General features: G+C 32.8%; 1 protein-coding gene across 1 annotated transcript; it reads left to right on the top strand.

Moving 5' to 3' along the window:
- Window positions 1-19,127: 19,127 nt before the first annotated feature.
- Window positions 19,128-20,930, top strand: LOC114300694 (glycosyltransferase BC10-like). The gene has a single exon (XM_028245552.2). It carries the CDS (start codon window positions 19,407-19,409, stop codon window positions 20,670-20,672), a length of 1,266 nt encoding a protein of 421 aa, XP_028101353.2. The 5' UTR covers window positions 19,128-19,406; the 3' UTR covers window positions 20,673-20,930.
- The last annotated feature ends 266 nt before the right edge of the window (window positions 20,931-21,196 follow it).

Genomic DNA, 21,196 nt, shown 5'->3' with positions numbered 1-21,196 from the left:
ACAATAGAGTGATTCAAATCAAATTACATATAAAAGTATGACAGGAGGACATGAATACTAGTCTTTTTTTTAATTCATTCAATGGGACATTAATTCTTTTTTCTTTTTTTTCAAAAAGAAGATAAAATTCTACATTTACTATAAGATAATTCAAAGCCCAGTGGTTTTGCCAACTGATACATACTGTGAGTTTTTACCATTATTTGTATGTGTGGTTTATGTATAAAGCAAAGATCAGAAGGAAAAATTTGAAGGAAGAGAGAGCTACCTGACAAAGGGTAGCAGGGGAGAGAGTAATTTGATCATAATACCGTGGATTCATTGTGACAATGACGATAATCGAAGACTTCGTTGCAGCAGGGAGCTCTAATCTTGCATCTTCTCCTATAATGCTTGATCTGTAGAGAAATTAAATAAACCAGAGCATCAAAAATCAAAGAAATCATCAAATAGAGCTCAACCCACCAACCAAAAACTAGAAGATAATACAAGAAATAAATAAATACCCATAACCCAACTTCCCAAAATCAAGACTTTCATTGGCAGAGCCTTCCATTGTTGAATTGGAGCAAATGGAAAGAGAGGTGAGAGGGATGGAAGGCACAGAATTGGATCATCAGTTTATCCCATTTTTCTTAGAAAGTATAGCATCATCAGTTTCCAAGGATTTGACCCCTGGAACACAGCGGATAGAATGACCATGTTCAGACTTCAAATAATATTACTTCAAATAATAGGAACCTTTCTATCAACCAAGAAACAATAATAGTCTATTCCCAAAAACTAAATTAGCCAATTGATAAAAAGAATATGTATCAACCAAGAAACAATATCTATCAACCAAGAAAGCATAAGGAAATAACATAAGTTACAACTTGAAACCAGATATTATTAGAAAAAACAACAAACCTCTTCTTTATTGATTGAAGTGAGTTTCTCTTATTTATTCCCACTAAACCAAAACAAAGAATTTGTTCTAATCTTCAAACCAGAATAACTTACCATAAGAATTTTTTTAAAAAAAAATTGCCTCAATTTTCTTAGCAGCCAAACAAAGAAAAGAACTGATAATTACTAGTATAAAGTCCACAACTTCTACCAGTTGAGCAACAGCCTCACATTCTTAATCCCTTCTCTGTTTGGCAAGTAAGAAAATATAGCAATTTCAAAATTATTTATTCCCACAAATCCAAAACCTGCCCAACAACTAATTGGGAACAATGTAAAAGAAATCAAGATCAAATTCGATTATCTATTCTTTTCCTAAATTTATTACCAACCAAAAATGTAAAGCAAAACCTGCCCACGAACAAGTTCAAAATTGATTCACTAATTTTTTTTCCCTAAAATTTTCTTAGCAACCAAACAAACAGAGGGAGCAGAAAAATTGAAACCTGGAGGAGCTTCGTGGCATAGTCCGAAACACCATCAGAGACAAGAACAACCATGTCCTTAGTAGATCCTGTGTCCCGAATCAACTTCCCGAGAACTTGAACACCTAGTAAGAACTCATCGCTGTATAGAAGAGTCACGTAAGCCTCGTTAGAAGACTGACGAACACAGATCGCATGCTGAAGCAGAGTAAATAGAAGCAAAAACTAATTGATGAAAAGAATATGTATCAACCAAGAAGAACAAACTCACAAAATTAGGCATAATCATCACAAAGCATCACCAACAAGAGTTACAGACAAATATCATAGGGTTGTGTGTGTGTGTGAGAGAGAGAGAGAGAGACCGATTAGAGCTCCAAGAGCTCCTTGACACCTGGGAGTTAAAAACTGAACCACCTGGAAGAATAAAGATGTGGTTCAAAATGGAACTTTAGAACCCATGTCGAATTCTTATTCGTTCTAGTACTCCTATCAAATGCTCCTTTCAAATATACCACCCAACTCTAAAAATGTGATGAAGGATAACCCAGTTATCAGATGCCTTCTTGGAACATCATCCCCATTAAAAAAATTCTATCTAGATAGACAGAATGAAAATATTCTAATTTGTAATAAATATAACAAATAATAAGGGAGCAAAAAACAAAGGTGTTGTCAACATGAACTCCATGAATAATACAAACATCAAGAAGGGATTGTTGAGATTCATATCCATATAATACAAACATCATGAATAATTCAACTTAATCTCATGTTCTCTTCTCTTTTCTTTTCTTCTTCTTTTTTTTTTTTTGGCCTTTTCTAGATTAGTGTAACAAATTGCATCAAGCTTTTGTATGATATGCAAGGATATATTACAGTATATGACCACAAAATCCATGCATTTTCGGGCAAAAATTATTATTTGAGAGCTTGAAAATGATATCAGCAGAATTGAGGGACCTTTAAATTATTCTTTCACCTTCATTGTTTACTGCTGTGGAACGAAATTCATGGCTCAAATCAGTGTAAATTCATCTTTTCACAAAAAATACGGAGAAGCAGCCATTTTCTTATCAAAATTGCTAATCCTAACAAGAGAACTATCTGTATACTTCTATGGCTTTTCTTCTCTATTTGTATACTTCTCTTAATTTATTTCTCACTCTTTCATTATACACAAAATTCATATATATTAACATATTTATGTATACAAACAGAATTATACAACCAAATTTATATATACACACAAACAAATTTTATATATACAAACAGATTTTAAATCATACATACTACAGATTTATATATACACACTATGTATACACACCAACACAAACAGAGAAAACACCAATCCAATAAAAATCATATTAAAACAGAATGAATAACTAATAAAAAGCAGAGTCACAGCTACGAATCAAATCCAAATCGTTAATTTGACCTACACATACAAAGATATTAAGAAAATAGAAGAACCCATCTGGATTTGTGTGTTTTGAGAGATACCCAGATGGTGTTCTAGACTGAGAGAGGCATTGTTTCAAACTGCTTCTGAGCCATCGTAGTTACGAAGAAAAGCATAAATTCAACAAATGGAAGAAGAAGAAACCCCATCGATTTGGGGTCGGGTATGTGTGAAGGTATGCAAATGGAAGAAGAAAACCCTAGAGGCTGAAATTAGGGAAGAGAGACCGAAAGATAGAGAGAGGACATACCTGGGGATTGACGGTGGTGCTCGTGTGCGATGGCGGTGATGCTCCGGTAACGATGGAGACAAAAGCGAGAGAGAGAGAGAGAAAGACAGAGAGAGCAGGAGGAGAGCAGAGGCAAACAGAGATGTATGAGAGAGTTAGAGCGTGTGGTGTGGGAGTGTACTTCTTAAACCTAGTTTATTCTTTCCCGACTAACGTTTTTAGTCGCCCATAAGAAATAAAGCCTTTTCTCTGACAAAAATGTTTAGTAGCTAATTAATTTTGCCCCCCAAAATCTGAAGTCCAATTTTTAAAAATTTTAATTATAATTGCCGACTAAAATTTGGTCGTTAAAAGTAAATTAAATACCAACTAAATAATTTTCCGACTAAATATAAATTAAAAATATTAAATTATCTTAAATATTTGTCCTAATATGTTTTTTTACTGAAAAATATAATAATATATTTTAAAATATTATATTCTTATATTTTCTTATATTCTTATATTTTAAAATTTTATGACAGATAATAATATATTCTTATATATTTTAAAATTTTATAAAAATATATTTTAAAATATTATATTCTTATATTTTAAAAAATTTCTTATATTTTCTTATATTCTTATATTGTAAAATATAGTTAATTTTTTTTTGGGACTCCTGCATGACTAACTAGGCACTAATCAATTTGATTTAGAATTTTAGAACATGCAATATGTATATTTTGTCATAGATAAAGACAGATGAAGAAATCATGTGTCAAGTGGATTTAATTAATTTATTACTAGTTTATTATATTAAATTTTTAATCACAAAATACACCCAAAATAAATTTTTTAATTTTCATTCGGCTACCAAACAATTTAGTAGGCAAAAGTAGGTCTACAGCAACTAAACGTTATTTTGTCGCTGAAAATATATGTTTGGCGACCAAAATTTTGGTCGCCGAAGATCAAAAATAAATTTTTTAATTTTCATTCGGAGCCAAAAGTAGGTCTACAGCGACTAAACGTTATTTTGTCGCTGAAAATATATGTTTGGCGACCAAAATTTTGGTCGCCGAAGATCAAAAATAATTTTTTTAATTTTCATTCGGCTACCAAACAATTTAGTAGCTAAAGGTGCCCCTACAGCTACTAATATTTATTTTAGTCGCCAATTGTGATATGTTTAGCTACTAAAAAATTTTTTAGTGGCCAATTGTAATATTTTTAGCTACTAAATTTATTTTAGTCGCCAATAATCAACATTCCCCCACTAAAAAAAATTAGTAGCTAAAAAGTTGACTTTTGCCGACTAAAATTAATTTTGGTAGCCAATTCCTACACTTTTGGCGACTAAATTTGTTTTGGTAGCCAAAAATGTGTTTTCTTGTAGTGATGTATGTATATCACTTCTACAAATATGATGTCTGACATAAAATCATAATGGAGTTAACTTTAATTAATGTAATGATATATTATATTATATTATGATATATATTACAAAGGAATAATATTAATTTTAATTTAAAATAAAATTTAAATTATTTATTTTAATAATCTTAGCATTATCGTTCTATAAAAGTATTAATTGAATACTTACATATAATAAATTTAGTTAAATTATATGCTTATTTTGATCATTTTAGTTATTTTGTACTATAAAAGTGTAATTATTATATAATAATTTTATATGGTATATATTAAACTACAAGATAGTAAAATAAACACTCATTTTGATATTAAAAATAATAGTTAAATTAGAAAAAAAAATTAGTAATATAAAATTAAAAGTGATTCTAATTACTTATTTTTATTTTTTATTTGGAAAATAAAAATATGTATAAATAGAACTATACAAATTTTTTAAAAGATTAAATATAAATATATTGTGATGCAATTAAAAAGAAAATACAAAAATTAATTATGTAAAATATTGATTTTTTTCTTTAATATTCTTTTTGAATTATTCATACATGTTGTATATAGGTATATAAAATTTAAATTAAATATAAATATTTTGTAATAAATAATTTCATGTTAAATAACTAAATAAATAAAATTTAATATTAAGATATCAATAAGATAGATAAAAAGTAAAAAATATATAAAAAAAAATTAATTTGATCTGTGGATGCACACAATTAAACACATTTTGTCTTATTTATTTATTTGTATATCAAAATATTTTTTTTAAATATCATAATAATTAAATTAAAATATCAACTATATAAAAATATATAGAAAATAAGTATTTCTCAAATAGAGTCCATATAAAATTGATTATTATAATTGAAATTAAATTTATGTAGAACTTTATATATAAATGGAAAAGACACATTGATATTATTTTTTTAGGAAAAAAAAAAAAACCTTTAAAATGTATCAATAAAAAAAAAAAAAAACATAACTTTTAATAATAGATATATGATATGAAGTGTGGGTATGTAATAATACTCTTTAATTATATAGATGTAGGATTGGTTTGGTAGTTGAGATGTATTTGGATGATTATATTTTCTACCAAAAAAAATGATCTTCGTCACATTCAATTTTTAGTTACATTACACATAAAATTTTAAGATTTTAATTTTACTTTTTTATATTTATTATAATGTGGGTGTTTGGAAAGTGGCTATTTTAGAGGCTTTTTGATTATTTTAGTAGGCTATTTTAATTTTTGTATTTAGAAAGATAGGATGGATTTTTATTTGAGTTGGTGTATTGAAAAATGTGTTGAAATGATATTTAAAGTTAAAATGATAAATTTATCCCTAACTACACATTTTTCAAAATTAATCTAAATGAATAAAATTGTAATTTACCTACCTCTCACTGTGATAGTGGTAGGCTGTGCCTACACTGTCGCAGTGACAGCCCACCACCGGCCTATTATTTTATTTATTTATTTAAACTTTTGGTTTAAGAGTTTTTAGGTTAAAATTATTTTTGAGGTTATTTTAACATTAAAGCTAGGTTCCCAAACACTCCCAATGATTTTATTTTTTCACCTCTCGTTTTGACAATTGGTTAAAAGCAGCTTTTTTTGATTTTTAATCTTTTTTGAATCGCATCATTTTTTTATTTTTTTTTATACTTTTATTAAAAAATTCTAAAAAATCAACTTTTTAACCAATTTTTTTTTTTTATCACTAACCCTAGTCTTTTTGTATAGTTACTTCCTCACCAGCATACACTTTTCCCCACTGCAAACCCCATGTTCTAGCCTCTAACCCCTTCCCTCACTTACAACCACTTCCCTAACGCCCTCCCTTACTCCAACCCTGCTCTAGCCCTACCCGGTTTTTGATAGAAATCCCCTCCAATCAACACAGTAGGAGGGTAAGGAAGAAGAGGGTGAGCTTTTTCCAGCCCTCCACCACCAGCCACTTCATCAAATCTAGGATTTACGAAAGAAATAGGGCTGCTAGGTTTCGAATGTGGCGACAAGAACTGGATTTCAAACGTGCGACGGCTAGGATTTTTAAAAGTGTTGGAGGTGACAATTCATGAAGTCCACAAAAATCAATAATGATGTTTGTGAAAATATCATAGGACTTTCATTGGAACTAAAATTTTGGAGACTATTGTAATTATTTTTAACTTTTTATAAAAATATATGTAAAAAAATAAATAAATAAAATAATATAATAATTTATAATAACTTTTTAATTTTTTAGTTAAAATTAAAAGTTATTAAATGAAAAAAATCAATTTTAAGTAAAAAGTGGTGTTGGTGTATATTATAAGCAAAGTGGTTAGACCAAGGGTTCGTTTAACAAAAAAAAAATAGTTTGGGATGTCTTAAATAAGCGTATTTTTATCTTTTTAGACTAAAAAATTGAGGAAGAAAATATAGATGTTTGGGTTAACTTTTTGACTTTTTTATGGAAAAATGTGTAATAAAAAATTGTAAAAATTTATTTGTAGGGAAAAATTAGAATTAAGAGTTGTGCAGCCGTAATTGTTAACTTTTGATGAATAATGTTAATTTTTTAACTTTTTGAGTAATTTTTTGACTTTTTAACTTGTTTGCAATATGCCAAATTTGGCCTTTTGGTTTTTTGGCTAATTTAGTATGATCAAATTAGTTTTGTTTGGGAAATTTTTTTTGACTTTTTTGTGAGAGAAAAAATAAAATGATTATAATTTAGATGTAACATTTTATATTATTGGTTTTATTTAGCCTATTTTATCTTTTTGTATTTTTTTAATCCCAATCTAAACCTAACTCATTTGCTAAACGAGTTCAAAATAAAATGTATTTTTCCTTTAATTTCATTAACCACAATACGTTTTGTTAGGCAAAGGATTGTTTTAGAAAGATGGTTAAAAGTTGATTTTTTTATTTTGATTTTGATTTTTTTTTAAATGTATAAAAAAATAGAAAAATTATGTGACCCAAAAGAGGTTGAAAGCTGAAAGATTACTTTTAACTATATTTCCAAAATAACCCAAAGTGATTAGATATAAAATGTACTTTTGTTGGTCTTAAAATTATATATAATCAGTCAGATTAAAAAGAAATGATAAATTACATACCTAAACCTTTTTACTAATAAAAATATATTTTTTTAATAATTCCTAAATATATTTTTTTAAAAATGACTTAAAACATTCAAACTCCAATAAGAGAATGCCAAACTCTCATTGAAGATACTCTTCCCTTTTTTCTTTTTCTTTTTTGTGGTTAGACCCCTTGAAGACACTCTTAAGCCCATCAAAGAATTACTTGAGATTGCAGGTTGCTTTAAAAATTGACTTTTTATAATAATTTTTGAATTTTTTTTATAAAATAATTTACAAAAAAAATTGAAAATAAATTAATTAATTTTGTACAATAATTTTCTTAATTTTTTAACTAAAATCTCGTCCTCTCAAATGAGGCCTGAGGTGAGGTCCTGGCCTATTAGCAACAGATGTGACCTCAAAGAACTTGTCCACTTTTTTTTTTTTTTTTTTTTCATTTTTTGAACTGAACTTCTCCACTTGTAACAAACAAACATGTAGGCCAAGGGAAGGGAACTCCTCTCTCTCTCTCTCTCTCTCTCTCTCTCTCTCTCTCTCCCATTATAGCCAAAGTAACGGTACGGTCTCTCTGGTATTATTTGGCAAAGGTTAAAATTTGTTAAAATTTATAAAAAGTTAAAATAGGTTAAAATAATTAATAAAATAAAATTATATTAAATTTATAATTATTTTATTTTTTTTCTCACAAACATCACAACTAATTATAAAAAAAATTAATTATTTTTTCAAATATAAAAATTTTAACATACTAAAATAATTAAAGGGAAGTGCTACAAACCCCAGTGAGCCGACCCCCACTGACAACCCCTAATGAGGTGTCGGCTTCCCATTGGCTGAAAACAAAAAAAAAACAAATTTTTTCCTCCAATCAGAGAGGACCCCAATACCCCCACTGAGAGTCCAACGCATTTTTCATAATTAAAAATTAAAATAAATTACTAAAATAGTTAACTTCTCAAAAAAATATCTCCTTTAACTGTTTTTTTTTTTTTTTTGAACTGCCTCTAACTCTTGTCTAATCGTAAAAGTAATTTGCTAAAACTAGAAAATTTGCCACTAGTGTCCACATTGACATTTGGTGGGCGGTTGGTAATTTTTTTTAATTGTTTTCTTTGTTTTTGTTTTGTTTAGAATCTAAAAAATGTTTATATATTTACTAATTGTTATAAAAAACAAATTGTAGCTAAAAAGAAACATGTTAATCAAAATACAAGTTATTTAACCGATGCCAAATGGAGTCAAATCCAAAAACTATTTCATCATAAACGTGAGAACATGTTTATGTTAATTGGTCTTGATAATGTTGAGAGTTCGTTAAGAACTAACTAATATAAAATTTTATTTAATTTTTACTATATATTTATATATTTTTTCTACATATATTAGTAAAGTATTTTTTATGTTAAATTTGTAGTAATTTACTAGCATTAAATTTGAACTTGTCCCCGGAGCTGCATATAATTTTGCCACGGGTAGATCTTAGTTAAGGGAAAAGGTTGCTTGTTTTCATTTTTTAAAAAATATTATTCAGAAAATATTATTTTTTTATTTTTCATATTTTTTTTATTTTTACTGAATTTTTTTAATATTTTAAGCAATTTTTTTACTTTTTAGACACACCTAACATAAATACACCTAAAAAGTAAAAAAATTGTAAAAAAAATCTTTTAAAAATTCACTAAATACCAAAAATACAAGAATTCAGTACATTTTTTATATTTTTATATTTTTATTAATTTTTTAAAATATTTTTTCACAAATTTTTTACTTTTTAGATATATCTAACTAAGGTGCATCTAAAAAAGTAAAAAAAAAAATGTTTACAATTTAAAAAATATTCACTAAAAACAAAAGAATACAAAAATCAAAAAACTCAGTTTTCAAAAAATTTAATTCAAAAAACTCAAACCAAACATATACATTCTTTTTATGGTGTGGAATTAAAAGGTGTTGTTTGGATCTGCTAGTTTTATTTTAGTGATTTAACATTTATTTTTATGAGTTTTAGTGTGTAAACCCATTTATGAAACATATAATCAATTACCTAAATTTAAAAAGTGTACACATGTAATGAGTGTAAAAATAACTGATGTATTATTATTGATTGTTTACAAGATTGTTGTATATATTTCTATATTTACAAGAGAATTAGGTCTCTCTCTTTATAGAGAGCAGAAGGATACAATGGAGTACAAAGCCATAAGGTAATATATTACAATAATATCAAAGTGGAATCTAAAGCTGAAAGTGGTAGTGGGTGTTGGCTTTACAGCTCCTAATGCACTGTGATGTACATTTACAGCTACTAAGGCATTATATGAAAGTATATTATATGTTAACAGCCCCCCGCAAACTCAAGGAGGGTAGGAACTAACCAACTTGAGTTTGGAGAGAGTAACAAAACAGAAAAATAAACTGATAAATAAAACAGGATAGGAGACACGGTATGGTCGTGTCAGACCGTTGTAGAAGACAGTTTATGGGGTCATGTCGGACCGTTGTAGCAGACAGTTTACGGGGTCATGTCGGACCGTTGTAGCAGACACTGTGTGGTCGTGTCAGACCGATGTAGAAGACAGTTTATGGGGTCATGTCGGACCGGTGTAGCAGGACAGTTTACGGGGTCATGTCGGACCGTTGTAGAAGACAGTTTACGGGGTCATGTCGGACCGATGTAGCAGCTGACTGGAATCAATGTCGGGACAGTTTACGGGGTCATGTCGGACCGATGTAGCAGCTGACCGGAATCAATGTCGGGACAGTTTATGGGGTCATGTCGGACCGTTGTAGAAGCTGACCGGAATCAATGTCGGGACAGTTTATGGGGTCATGTCGGACCGTTGTAGAAGACAGTTTATGGGGTCATGTCGGACCGTTGTAGCAGATTGTGGTGGTGCACCAAGGGGGCGACTTAGGGAGTGCGCCATGAGGTGGCTTGAACATGATACTGTGTATAACCCCCCCTCAAACTCAAATAGGTGTGAAGATAGAAACCTATTTGAGGTTGAAACAAAGGGATTGATAAAGCTGACTGGTGTAGAAGACACTGTATGAGTGTGTAGAGAGGCTGCCCAAAAGATATACATGGATGTAGATATCGAGCCCTCAAAAGACGTGCCCTCAAAAGGTGTGCCCGCACCCTCAAAAGGCGTGTCATCAAAAGGCGTGCCCGAATGCATCAAAAGGCGTGCCATGAAAAGGCGTGCCAGTTTGTCGGCGAGAAGAGGCGCGCGATGCGCGTGGCTGCCTCGCTTATTTAACCAAGACAGAGTTGAGGCAGAGGCGAAGACAAACAATTGGCGAAAATCCTCTGAAAAACTCTTCGTTTTGCTGAGAAGGTTTTGCTGAGAAGATACTCTGTAACACTCTCTATAACACTCTATTGCCCAGAAAAAATGGCTTCGTCTTCCCGCGGGCTGCTTACCCTCTTTCCCGACCTCAACGAGTCTACAGGAGAGAGAACTGGTGCGGTGGCCAGTGAACCTCAACCAAACACTGCTGGGTTTGCTCCGCTGAACTTTCCGATGCGGTCTGTGGAGCAAAGAATGGCAGGGCAGTCGGATGTGGAGGCCAATCAGTATACTCTGAAGGCATGTGTGGAAAGCATGACGGCGGTGACAAACTTGTCGAACCGGCTGCAGAGTAGGACAAATGAGGTGCAGCATTTAAACTCCCAGCTGGCTCTGCTCCAACGCATGTATAAGGATGCGCGAGCAGAGATAAGCGTGCTAAGGGCAGAAAACAAGGAGCTGAAGCGGAAGGCCACCGTGATGTTCCGATTTGGAGGGCCGCCATATGCTGCAGTGGAGGAGCAAGGAATAGTGGTCATGCCCAGTGGAGTGGGAAACACGGAGGCAACACCGGCAAGGACTGGCCAAGACGGAGGCAAGAAGAAGAGACCGGCGGCAGAGTAGAGAAGAGATGTCGGTGTGTAGCCGTCTGCAGAAAAGTAAACAAAGCCGGTGTTGTGTTTTTTTTTGTTTTTTTTTTTGTGTTTTTTTTTTTTTTTTTTTGTGTTTTTTTTTTTTTTTTTTTTTTTTTGTTGTTGTTGTTGTTGTGGTGTAAAATGGTGATCGGGGTAGATCCCTGAGATGAATAAATGACAAGATTGTGGAATGGGGTGTTGGTGTTTAAGAATAAAAATAAAATAAAAGAAAACAATGAAGAAATAAAATAGATAAAAAATATGTGGATGGGACATATGAAAAACAAGTGGTGTGATTTTTTGGTGTTGGGGTTTTGTTTGAAAAATAAAAAGAAAATAAAATAAATAAAGAAATAAAATAGATAAAAAAACAATATGTGTGGATGGGGTAGTTGAGAAAGATCGGTTTTTTTTTTTTTTTTTTTTTTTTAATATAAATATATATAGATATTCTAGAGACTCTCATGGGATGAATGATGGGTCTGGCAACATGGGGAATCAGACGAATTGATTAAACAAAGTGGGAATGATGGGTTGGTATTATAATAAAAAAAAAATGTATGTATAGAAAAGAAAAGAAAAGAAGGTTGAAAAGAGGGCGAACATGATGAAAAGGAAAAAGATAACATAAATTAAAAATTAAAAGGGGTAGTGGGGAACCAAGAGGTGTGATGCACTTTGTTCTCTAGCAGACGCAGCAGCTATGGTGAAGTACGCAAAAGAGATGGAACAGAGTTTTCCAAAGAAATGCAGGATAAGAGTGAGAAGACTCGAAAACTTCTTAAGCTACTGGCTGTATCAAAGTTGTGCAAGAGGATGCACCACTTGGCAGAGCTTGAGACTTCCTGGATTTGCTAGTTGCCAACTGAGACTCGGGCTTTTTTTTTTTTTTTTTTTTTAACAGACTCTTCCTTCTCAGACAAGATCAACTCAATAGGGCAGGGGGAAGACATGTAGGGGTTGATTCTGCCATGGGCACGGTACGTGCGGCGTCTCTGCTTCGGACGGCGAGCGGGATGCGGATCTTGCCCTGGGGGCGGCCGGAGGGGCGGCGGAGCTCGAAGGTGCGGAGGCGGGTGGAATCGTCCGGACTTGGTGGCGAGACGGTGGTCCGGGTCGACCCAGAAGATGGCGTAGGGTTTGAGGTCGCCTTGACGCCAGTTCACGTTCTTCAGGTGCTTGGCGGAGACGATCGTGATGTCGAGGTCGAGCGGCTTCGATGGCGGACGAGAGGTTGCCATTGGCGGCGCGGATGAGAGAGAAATCGTCAACGGGACTTACTTGAATCACGTAATGGAAGAAGGGAAAGCGTTTGGGGTGAAGTCTTGGCAGAGGAAGAGCTTAATTATGGAAGAAGGTATGTGTAGAAAAATAAGCAGAATAGGTTGAGGTCCGGCGGGCGGCTAAGGCGAGGCTGCCGCCCGCCGGTGAAGCAGAATGATCAGGTTCTTAACCTTGCTCTGATACCATGTAAAAATAACTGATGTATTATTATTGATTGTTTACAAGATTGTTGTATATATTTCTATATTTACAAGAGAATTAGGTCTCTCTCTTTATAGAGAGCAGAAGGATACAATGGAGTACAAAGCCATAAGGTAATATATTACAATAATATCAAAGTGGAATCTAAAGCTGAAAGTGGTAGTGGGTGTTGGCTTTACAGCTCCTAATGCACTGTGATGTACATTTACAGCTACTAAGGCATTATATGAAAGTATATTATATGTTAACAATGAGTACCAAATTAAATTTAAAGTCCAATTACGAAAGTTGAGTACATGATTCTAAATTTAGAGTTAAAATTTTTTAAAAATAAACATATTTCATTATTTTCGAACAAAAATATTTCCAGCTTCGATTGGCAATGTAGTAATTAGACGAAGAAGAGCTGCATAAACATATTTCTGAGCAAAAATGGTGTCTGAGCCCACCATGGTGCTATGACCAACAGGCTTTCTTTTGATGGGTCAAGTTCAGGCCCAATATCTTGGGTCCAATCTTTACCCAACGAGATTGATCCAGAAGGAGTCGTAGGCTGGTCGAGGTTTGGAAATATTTTTTGATCTTTTGCTTCTTCCTTACATTTCATATTTTTTGTTGAGCTTACGGGTCGGACTGGGCAGGCGACAACAAACCAGTCGAATCAAGTTTCAAATCCTGAACTCAAGTTTAGTTCAGTCCATTTAAATTATTGGTTTGGGCCTTGTAAAAGTCTGTTGGGCCAGTTAACAGGCCTTTGGACCAAATGACACCTTTGTTTTATTCAATAATAATTAATATATTCCATTTTTTTATGCATAAAGAGAAACATTATTCATGGATTTAGCAATCTTCAACATTCATTAAATAAATAAAACACCAAAATTTTACTCATAACTTTAACATGATCCAAAGTAATTTGGTGCGACTTTAGAGTCAAGAGCCTCTCCTTGCAAGCTTGTGCTTGCGTCCGTCCTTGCAGGCCTTCGGGTCTACTTTTAGGCCTAATTTTGATAATCCGAACCGTTTATATTTTATGATTTATTCAGTATATCATACCTGTAAAAAATCAAGTTGATCGGATATCAGAAAGTATGTGTTTGAAAAATTGAACTAAACACTATTTTTTAAAGAATTTAATAAACAGTTTTCCGAACATATGCTTTCTGATATCCGATCAACTTGATTTTTTACAGGTATGATATACTGAATAAATTATAAAATATGAACGGTTCGGATTATCAAAATTGGGCCTAAAAGTAGACCCGAAGGCCTGCAAGGACGGACGCAAGCACGGAAGCTGCAAGGAGAGGATCCTCACTCGCGACTTTAGCCCTGAAAGTAGCCACAGATTGTGGGCATGGCCCATCACACACGATGAACACTGACTTATAGAACAAAAAGCACGCCACGTGTACTCAGCCAACACAAGAAAATAAAAGTGAGTGACTAAATAGTGTCAACATCAATGTCTTAATTAAATCATATTATTAGTTTCTCTATTTTGTAATGTGCTAAAGTAAAAGGATAACGAGTTAGAACTGGTTAGTTCTCCAAGTAAACCTTAAAACTGATAAGACCACAATGTATTATTAAAAGTGGCAACACATGATTTTATTTATTTATTTATCACGAAAAATAAATAAAATCATGTTAATGACAAACTTGTGTGATATGAATTTATAATTTTTTTTTTAGCACACAATGTATTATGATTTTTTGTAATAATTTGGTAATGATTATTTAAGAATTGTTTAAATTACTATTGCAAGATTATTATACAAAAAATGAATAAATCGCCATTTTTAATTTTTATATATTTTTATTGAGTTTTTAATCTAGTTTATCAAAACCTTTTATGGAAATCTTTTGCATTTTATTAAACATAATCAATATTTATTATTTGGGGTTTTTTTTTAAGGTCTCTGATATTATGATTTTATAGCATAAAGGACACTCAATATTTTTATAATGTCTAAGGTCCCTCAACATTAATCTAGAGAAAATTTAATCTAGTGAAATTCTTTGGTCCAAACCCAAAGAAAATTCAATTCAATGTTATTCTTTGGTAAAATTGGACTGATTAAGATGGAGTCCACTGATTTGCTGAATTCAATTCAGTGAAATTCTTGAATTTTCAATTGAATCAGTGAAATTCAATTCAGTGAATCAGAATGAGAATGCTCTGAATCATAATGAGAATGCTCTGATTCTACATAATATTGTGGATGTCTAATCCAATTTTACTCAATTAAAGGCAGAGAAAATTAAACAAACTGAGTTTAAACTAGAGAAATCTAGAGAATTTCTCTGACCCAGGAAAGAATTTCTCTGGATTCACTTCAACCTAGAGAAATTTTCTCAAAACCAGAGAAATTTCCCTTAACAACCCAGAGAAATTTATTCAAATCAGAGAAATTCCCCCCTCTCCAAATCACTCCACCTATAGAAATTCACAACTCATAAATCATCATAAATCAATCACAGTTAGTTTTTACAATTTGCATCGAATTTTTACTCGTATGTCATTTGAAAATTGCAGCTTTTGAAACTCTCAATCAAAGAGTGTGATTAGATTAAATTTCTCTGATTTGAATAAATTTATTCAACCCAGAGAAATTTTACATGTTAAAGCATACAGTAGATGAACTTAGCAGAGGAACAAATACACTCCTCAGATGCACTTCTGGAGATGAGTCAGGGACACTGTGATCGTGATTTACCATTTCTCCTTCCACGCTGGGGAGTAACATTCTCTGAGCACCCCTTTGCTTTTGCTTAACCTGTTCGTCCAAGCTGGAAAATAATAGGGCTTGAGCGATGTTGCGAACGTGCCAAGAAGATCGACCGGTGACGAAGACCATGAAATCAGTCCAATCGCAGTGGTTTCGAATGGGAACGACCTTGACATTGTCTACCTTGACATTGGTGAGAACTTTCTGGACTTCTTCCAAGTTCAGTAAGCCTTTTTTGGTGTCGCTCTCGGCGACGAGGGAGGAGCACAAAGTGCGATTGAAGTTGTTAAACCCTAACTTCCATTGATGAGTAACAGGATAGATAGAATACGATGAAGAGGAGAGAAGAAGAGCACGAGATCGTAGAGCCGCCCACATCAGATCACACCCACAATATATATATAGATTTGATCTGGTGAGGGTGGAACTCAATCGGCTGGAGAATGAAGTCAGGGGTGAGGAACAAGAGTTGATCTGGACAGGTCTGAGAATGGAGAAGTTTAGAGAGAGAGAGAGAGAGAGATGAGTCTTGATTTGGTAAGGTCAAATTTCTCCGTGATATGTTTAAGGACCTTAGACATCAAAAAATAATTTTGTGGATCTCTTCCATTACGAAAAGTGGGAGAGGGATCCTAGACTAATTTTCCCTTATTATTTTGTGATTTTTATTATAATCAAGTGAGTAAATTACAAATACACCTCTTGAGGTTTGTTTAAAGTACAGATTGTCCTGTGATTTGAAAAATTACAAATACACCTCCTGAGGTTTACTTAAAGTACAAATTGCCCTATGTGGTTTGAAAAATTACAAATACCTCCTTGTTAGTATTTTTTATTGAACAGAATTAATTAAAAAAATGAAATTCATAATTGCCCTCTTATACAATAATAAAATTATATAAATTATTAATTAAAACATATTTCTAACATCATTAAAAATTGTTAATTGACTTGATGATTTATTAACAAATGGGCGATTTGTTATGAAATTAGACACCTCAGGAGGTGAAATGTAATTGTTAAAATTACAAGGAGCGATTCATATTTTAATCAAATATCAAGGAGTATATTTGTAATTTACCCTAATCGAGTTAATATGTTTTTCAATAAGTCAAATTTAGGTAAGAATAGATACTATCAGACTTTTCACGTGTCAAATAATTTTGATTGAAGAGTTCAATGTTGTGGATTCAAAAAATTAAATTGATCTAATTTAAGAAAAAATAAATAATTTATTCTTTAAATTATATTTGTTATGTACTTTTGTGAATTTTGTGGTCTACTAATATGATTATTAATATTTAATCAATTTAATAATTTTTATATCATTGATTTATTTCATCACACTAAAAAATGAAGAAATCAAATTAATGAAATTAACCCAAAATTAATCCACAAGGCCTTGAAATAAACTCTCCAATTTAATTAGTGACAAAAAGGCAAGCGACAACCATAAGTGAGACTGAGATCAAAACAAAAAAATATTAAGTGAGACTAAAAAGTTCGTTTAAGAATAATTTTTTAATTTTTTTAATTTTTATGGAAAAAAAGTAAAATAATTATTGTTTGGATGAAATATTTTATCTTGTTAATTTATTTTGTTTATTTTATCTTTTGTATTTTTTTAATCCCAACCAATGCCAAATGAAAACATAATATTCATATTTGATGGATTTATGAATCCCTTACAAAGTAGAATTTGCATTTTAGGCACTACTTGGCATATTCTATATTAGCACATTTTATATTTTTTTTAATCTTTTTTTAGACACATTATTTCTTTAATTTTTTACACATCTTTTTATAAAAAGTTAAAAAATATACTTATTTAAATTATAACAAATACTTTTTTAGGATTCGTTTGGAATGTGGGTTGACATTTTGACTATTTTAGCTTGGGATTTTTTTTTTTTTTGTTACAGGGAAATCCTCCCACCCTCCCGCAGGTCTAAGGCAGCGCCCCATGAGAAGATCACCAGGGTGTCCTGTTGTCCGTTCCGAGTAAGAGACTATAACCTGGAAGCTTGTCCCGACCTCCCAAGGCAAGCTTCGATTAAGTCATGACTCGCACAGCGGGGGAGCATTAAACCCACACCAAGTAGCTGATTAGGCATCCTTGAGGTCTAATCTCCTAACCAACAGTGCTTCGCCCAGGAGATTGGCCCAAGGGGAGGAATTGAACTTGTGACCTTGGGGCTTAAACCCCAAGGCCTTACCACAATGCCACAACCTTGGGTTAAACTATTGTAATTGGAGAGATTTGGCTTGGGATTAAAAAGCCTCTTTGGGATAAGTTTTTTTTGGCTTTTTTTTTACTTTTGTGAGAAAGAAAATGAAATGATTATAGTTTAGATGTAACATTTTATCTTATTGGGTAAAAAGTCTATTTTATCTTTTTGTGGCTATTGTAATAAAAAAAAATCACATTTTAACTTATGTCAAACGAAAACTTGGCTAAAATAACTAAGTGAGTGTTTGGGAAGTGAGTTTTTTTTTAGATTTTTTTAATTGTAGGATATTATTGGAATTTTTTTTTTTTTTTTTTTGTGTTTAGGATGATAGTTAGGTTTTTTTGTGGTTGGAGGTGATGTTTGTGAAAGAAAAAGTGAAATGATTATGGGATTTGATGCGATATTTTGTTTGGATTGATTTTTTTTGGTTTTGTAAAACATTTGTCTTGTAGTGAAAAAAATCAAAAAAAAAACTAAAAACTAAGTTGCCAAACACCGCCTTAACAAAACAAAATATTCCATTATATTGGAGTACTCTCTTTATATTTTTATACATCTTTTTATAAAAAAATAAATAAATAATTAATTAAAATAAGCTATTTCCAAACAGGCCTCAATTCACCTTTTGTATTGAAATTTTTTAACTAATTTTATAAATTTAATTTTAATTAATTAATATCATTACATTAATATATAAATAAATATAATTCATTCACATATCTAATCGAATTTGTCAACTTAACCCTCGTTTGAAATTAGTTTTTTTTTAGATTGGCTGCTAATTTAGTCGCAAAAAGATAAAATAGATTAAAAAATTAATAAAATAAATATCACATTTAAATCATAATCATTTCAATTTTTTTCTTACAAAAAATAAAATAAAATAAAATAAAATGTCTAAACCAAATAAACTTTTTAATCCCAGATTAAAATAACTAAAAGAATAACCTATTTCTGAAACGAAACCTTACTTCAATAATCAAACATTTAGTGATTATTGGAGATGATCTAAATAATAATACTTTCTATGATTTTACAAAAAAAATAGAGATTGTATAATTCAAAAAAATAAAAAAAATAAAATAAGCACACCTTTATAGTTCTAGCCAAATAACCAGTTTTATTTTCTAACACATAATTTCACGAGAAGTTATTGGTTGGTCTACAGATAATGTCATGTGACATTTCATATGTATTATAATTAATATAAAAAAATAAAATTTATAATTTTATATTAAATAATTAAAAAATATTAGGAAGAATGACAATTTATAATTGACTTGAACATGACCCACCAATAATTTTTTCAATTCCATCCCTACTTTTAGGTTGTATTGTAATTGGAATTCCATCCCAACTGTTGGGTTGTATCGTAATTGGCATGTATCGCTCGCGTCCCATCCCTGCCGTCAATTTATCTTTATCCCACTTTCTCTCTTTCTCTAAAGTTGAAAACCATGCTGTCGCCAACTCCATTCTCTCTCTTTTGTGCTCTCCTCCTTTGCTTGCCCCTTGCTATCATCTTCACCATCATCACACCTCCCATTCCCACCACCACTTCAAACACCTCCGCCACCTCAACCACCAACACCACATCCGCCACCTCAACCATCAACACCACCGCCACCACCAACGGCGGCGCCACCGCTGCCCCAACCCCCAACACCACTACTAACAAAACTAGTGTCAACCCATTACCCACATTCACACCCACTATCAAAACCCAAGAAAATATAAAAAACACCACCACCACCACCACCACCACTTCACCGCCGCCGGCGGCCGCAGAAGACGATGATGATGAACCGCTGCTCCGACGGGCTTCCCGGGTCAACCCGAACCCATCAACACCCAAAAAAGTAGCCTTCATGTTCCTAACCACTACACCACTCCCTTTTGCACCTCTTTGGGAAATCTTCTTCAACCAAACCCCCACGAACCTATACAACATATACATACACGCCGCCCCGAGTTCCCCATACGACCCGCCGTTCTCGGGTCTGTTCGAGAACCGAGTCATACCCGATTCCAAACCCACTCGCCGCTTCTCCCCCACTCTCGTCTCGGCGGCGCGTCGCTTGCTCTCCCACGCGCTTCTCCACGACACATCAAATTCCATGTTTGCCCTTCTCTCCCCTTCTTGTATCCCTCTCCACTCCTTCAATTTCACCTACAAAATACTAATTCAGACTAAGAAGAGCTTCATTGAGATCCTAAAAAACGAGGGCGGCGCGTACCAGCGTTGGGCGGCGCGTGGGGAACAAACCATGCTCCCGGAGCTACCCTTCCATGATTTTCGAATTGGGTCCCAGTTTTTCGTATTGACACGTAAGCACGCCAGGATAGTAGTGAGTGACAGAAGGTTGTGGTCAAAGTTCAAGCTACCATGCTTGGACGAGTACGCTTGTTACCCTGAGGAGCACTACTTCCCTACACTTGTCAACATGGACGATCCACGTGGATGTGTGCCTGCTACTCTCACCCACGTGGACTGGAGGAATCGCCACGACGGTCACCCTCGCACGTACACTGCATCTGAAGTGGGGCCTGATTTAATCTTGTCGCTACGGACGGACCGGCCTAGGTACGGTGATGATGAAATCAACGGCTCTGATTCGTCTGTGAGCAGACGACATGACCCATTCTTGTTCGCTAGGAAGTTCTCTCCAGACTCCATCCAGCCGTTGTTGAGAATAGCAAATGACGTCATCTTCAAAGATTAGAATGGTAATATTGTAAATTTTTAAAAATTTGAGGTTTTTTTTTTTGGGTTTATTGGGTAATAATTTTGTAAAGAAAAAGGCGGGCAAACCCGTTGCTTTGTTGGTTTTTTATAGGAAAAAGAGGCAGGCCCCACTGGCGGTGACCCCCAGGCCCAGTGGGGTGTGATTGGTGGATAAATGTTTTTTTTCAGCACGGCTGGTTTTTTATATTACATAAGCTCTGAGTCACGACTCTGACTAACTCGCTTGACTGATTCCAACTTAAGGGGTTGCTCGCGAATTAACTAAATAAATTACAGCTCCGAAATTTTAGATAATTACAGAAACTTTTATTGTAGTTTTAATAATTACAATAACTTCTCTTATTTTTGAAATTAGGACAAATTATACTAACCATCTCATAGTTTGGGCTCGTGTCATTTTATTTTTGATTTTTTAATTGTGATGTATTTGATCATGAATTTTGAATTTTATTTTAAATAAGGACAATTAAAAATATTATTACTCCATTTCACATGACAAAG

This window comes from Camellia sinensis, chromosome 13 (assembly GCF_055761805.1).
Source record: "Camellia sinensis isolate YWXY chromosome 13, ASM5576180v1, whole genome shotgun sequence".
Taxonomy (NCBI): Eukaryota; Viridiplantae; Streptophyta; class Magnoliopsida; order Ericales; family Theaceae; genus Camellia; species Camellia sinensis.
Note: the sequence above shows the minus strand (reverse complement) of the source record. Positions and strands in the feature narration are given on the sequence as shown.

What these genes read in the sequence shown, in the direction of transcription:
- LOC114300694 (XM_028245552.2), top strand. Translation starts at nt 19,407, where the DNA reads ATGCTGTCGCCAACTCCATTCTCTCTCTTTTGTGCTCTCCTCCTTTGC.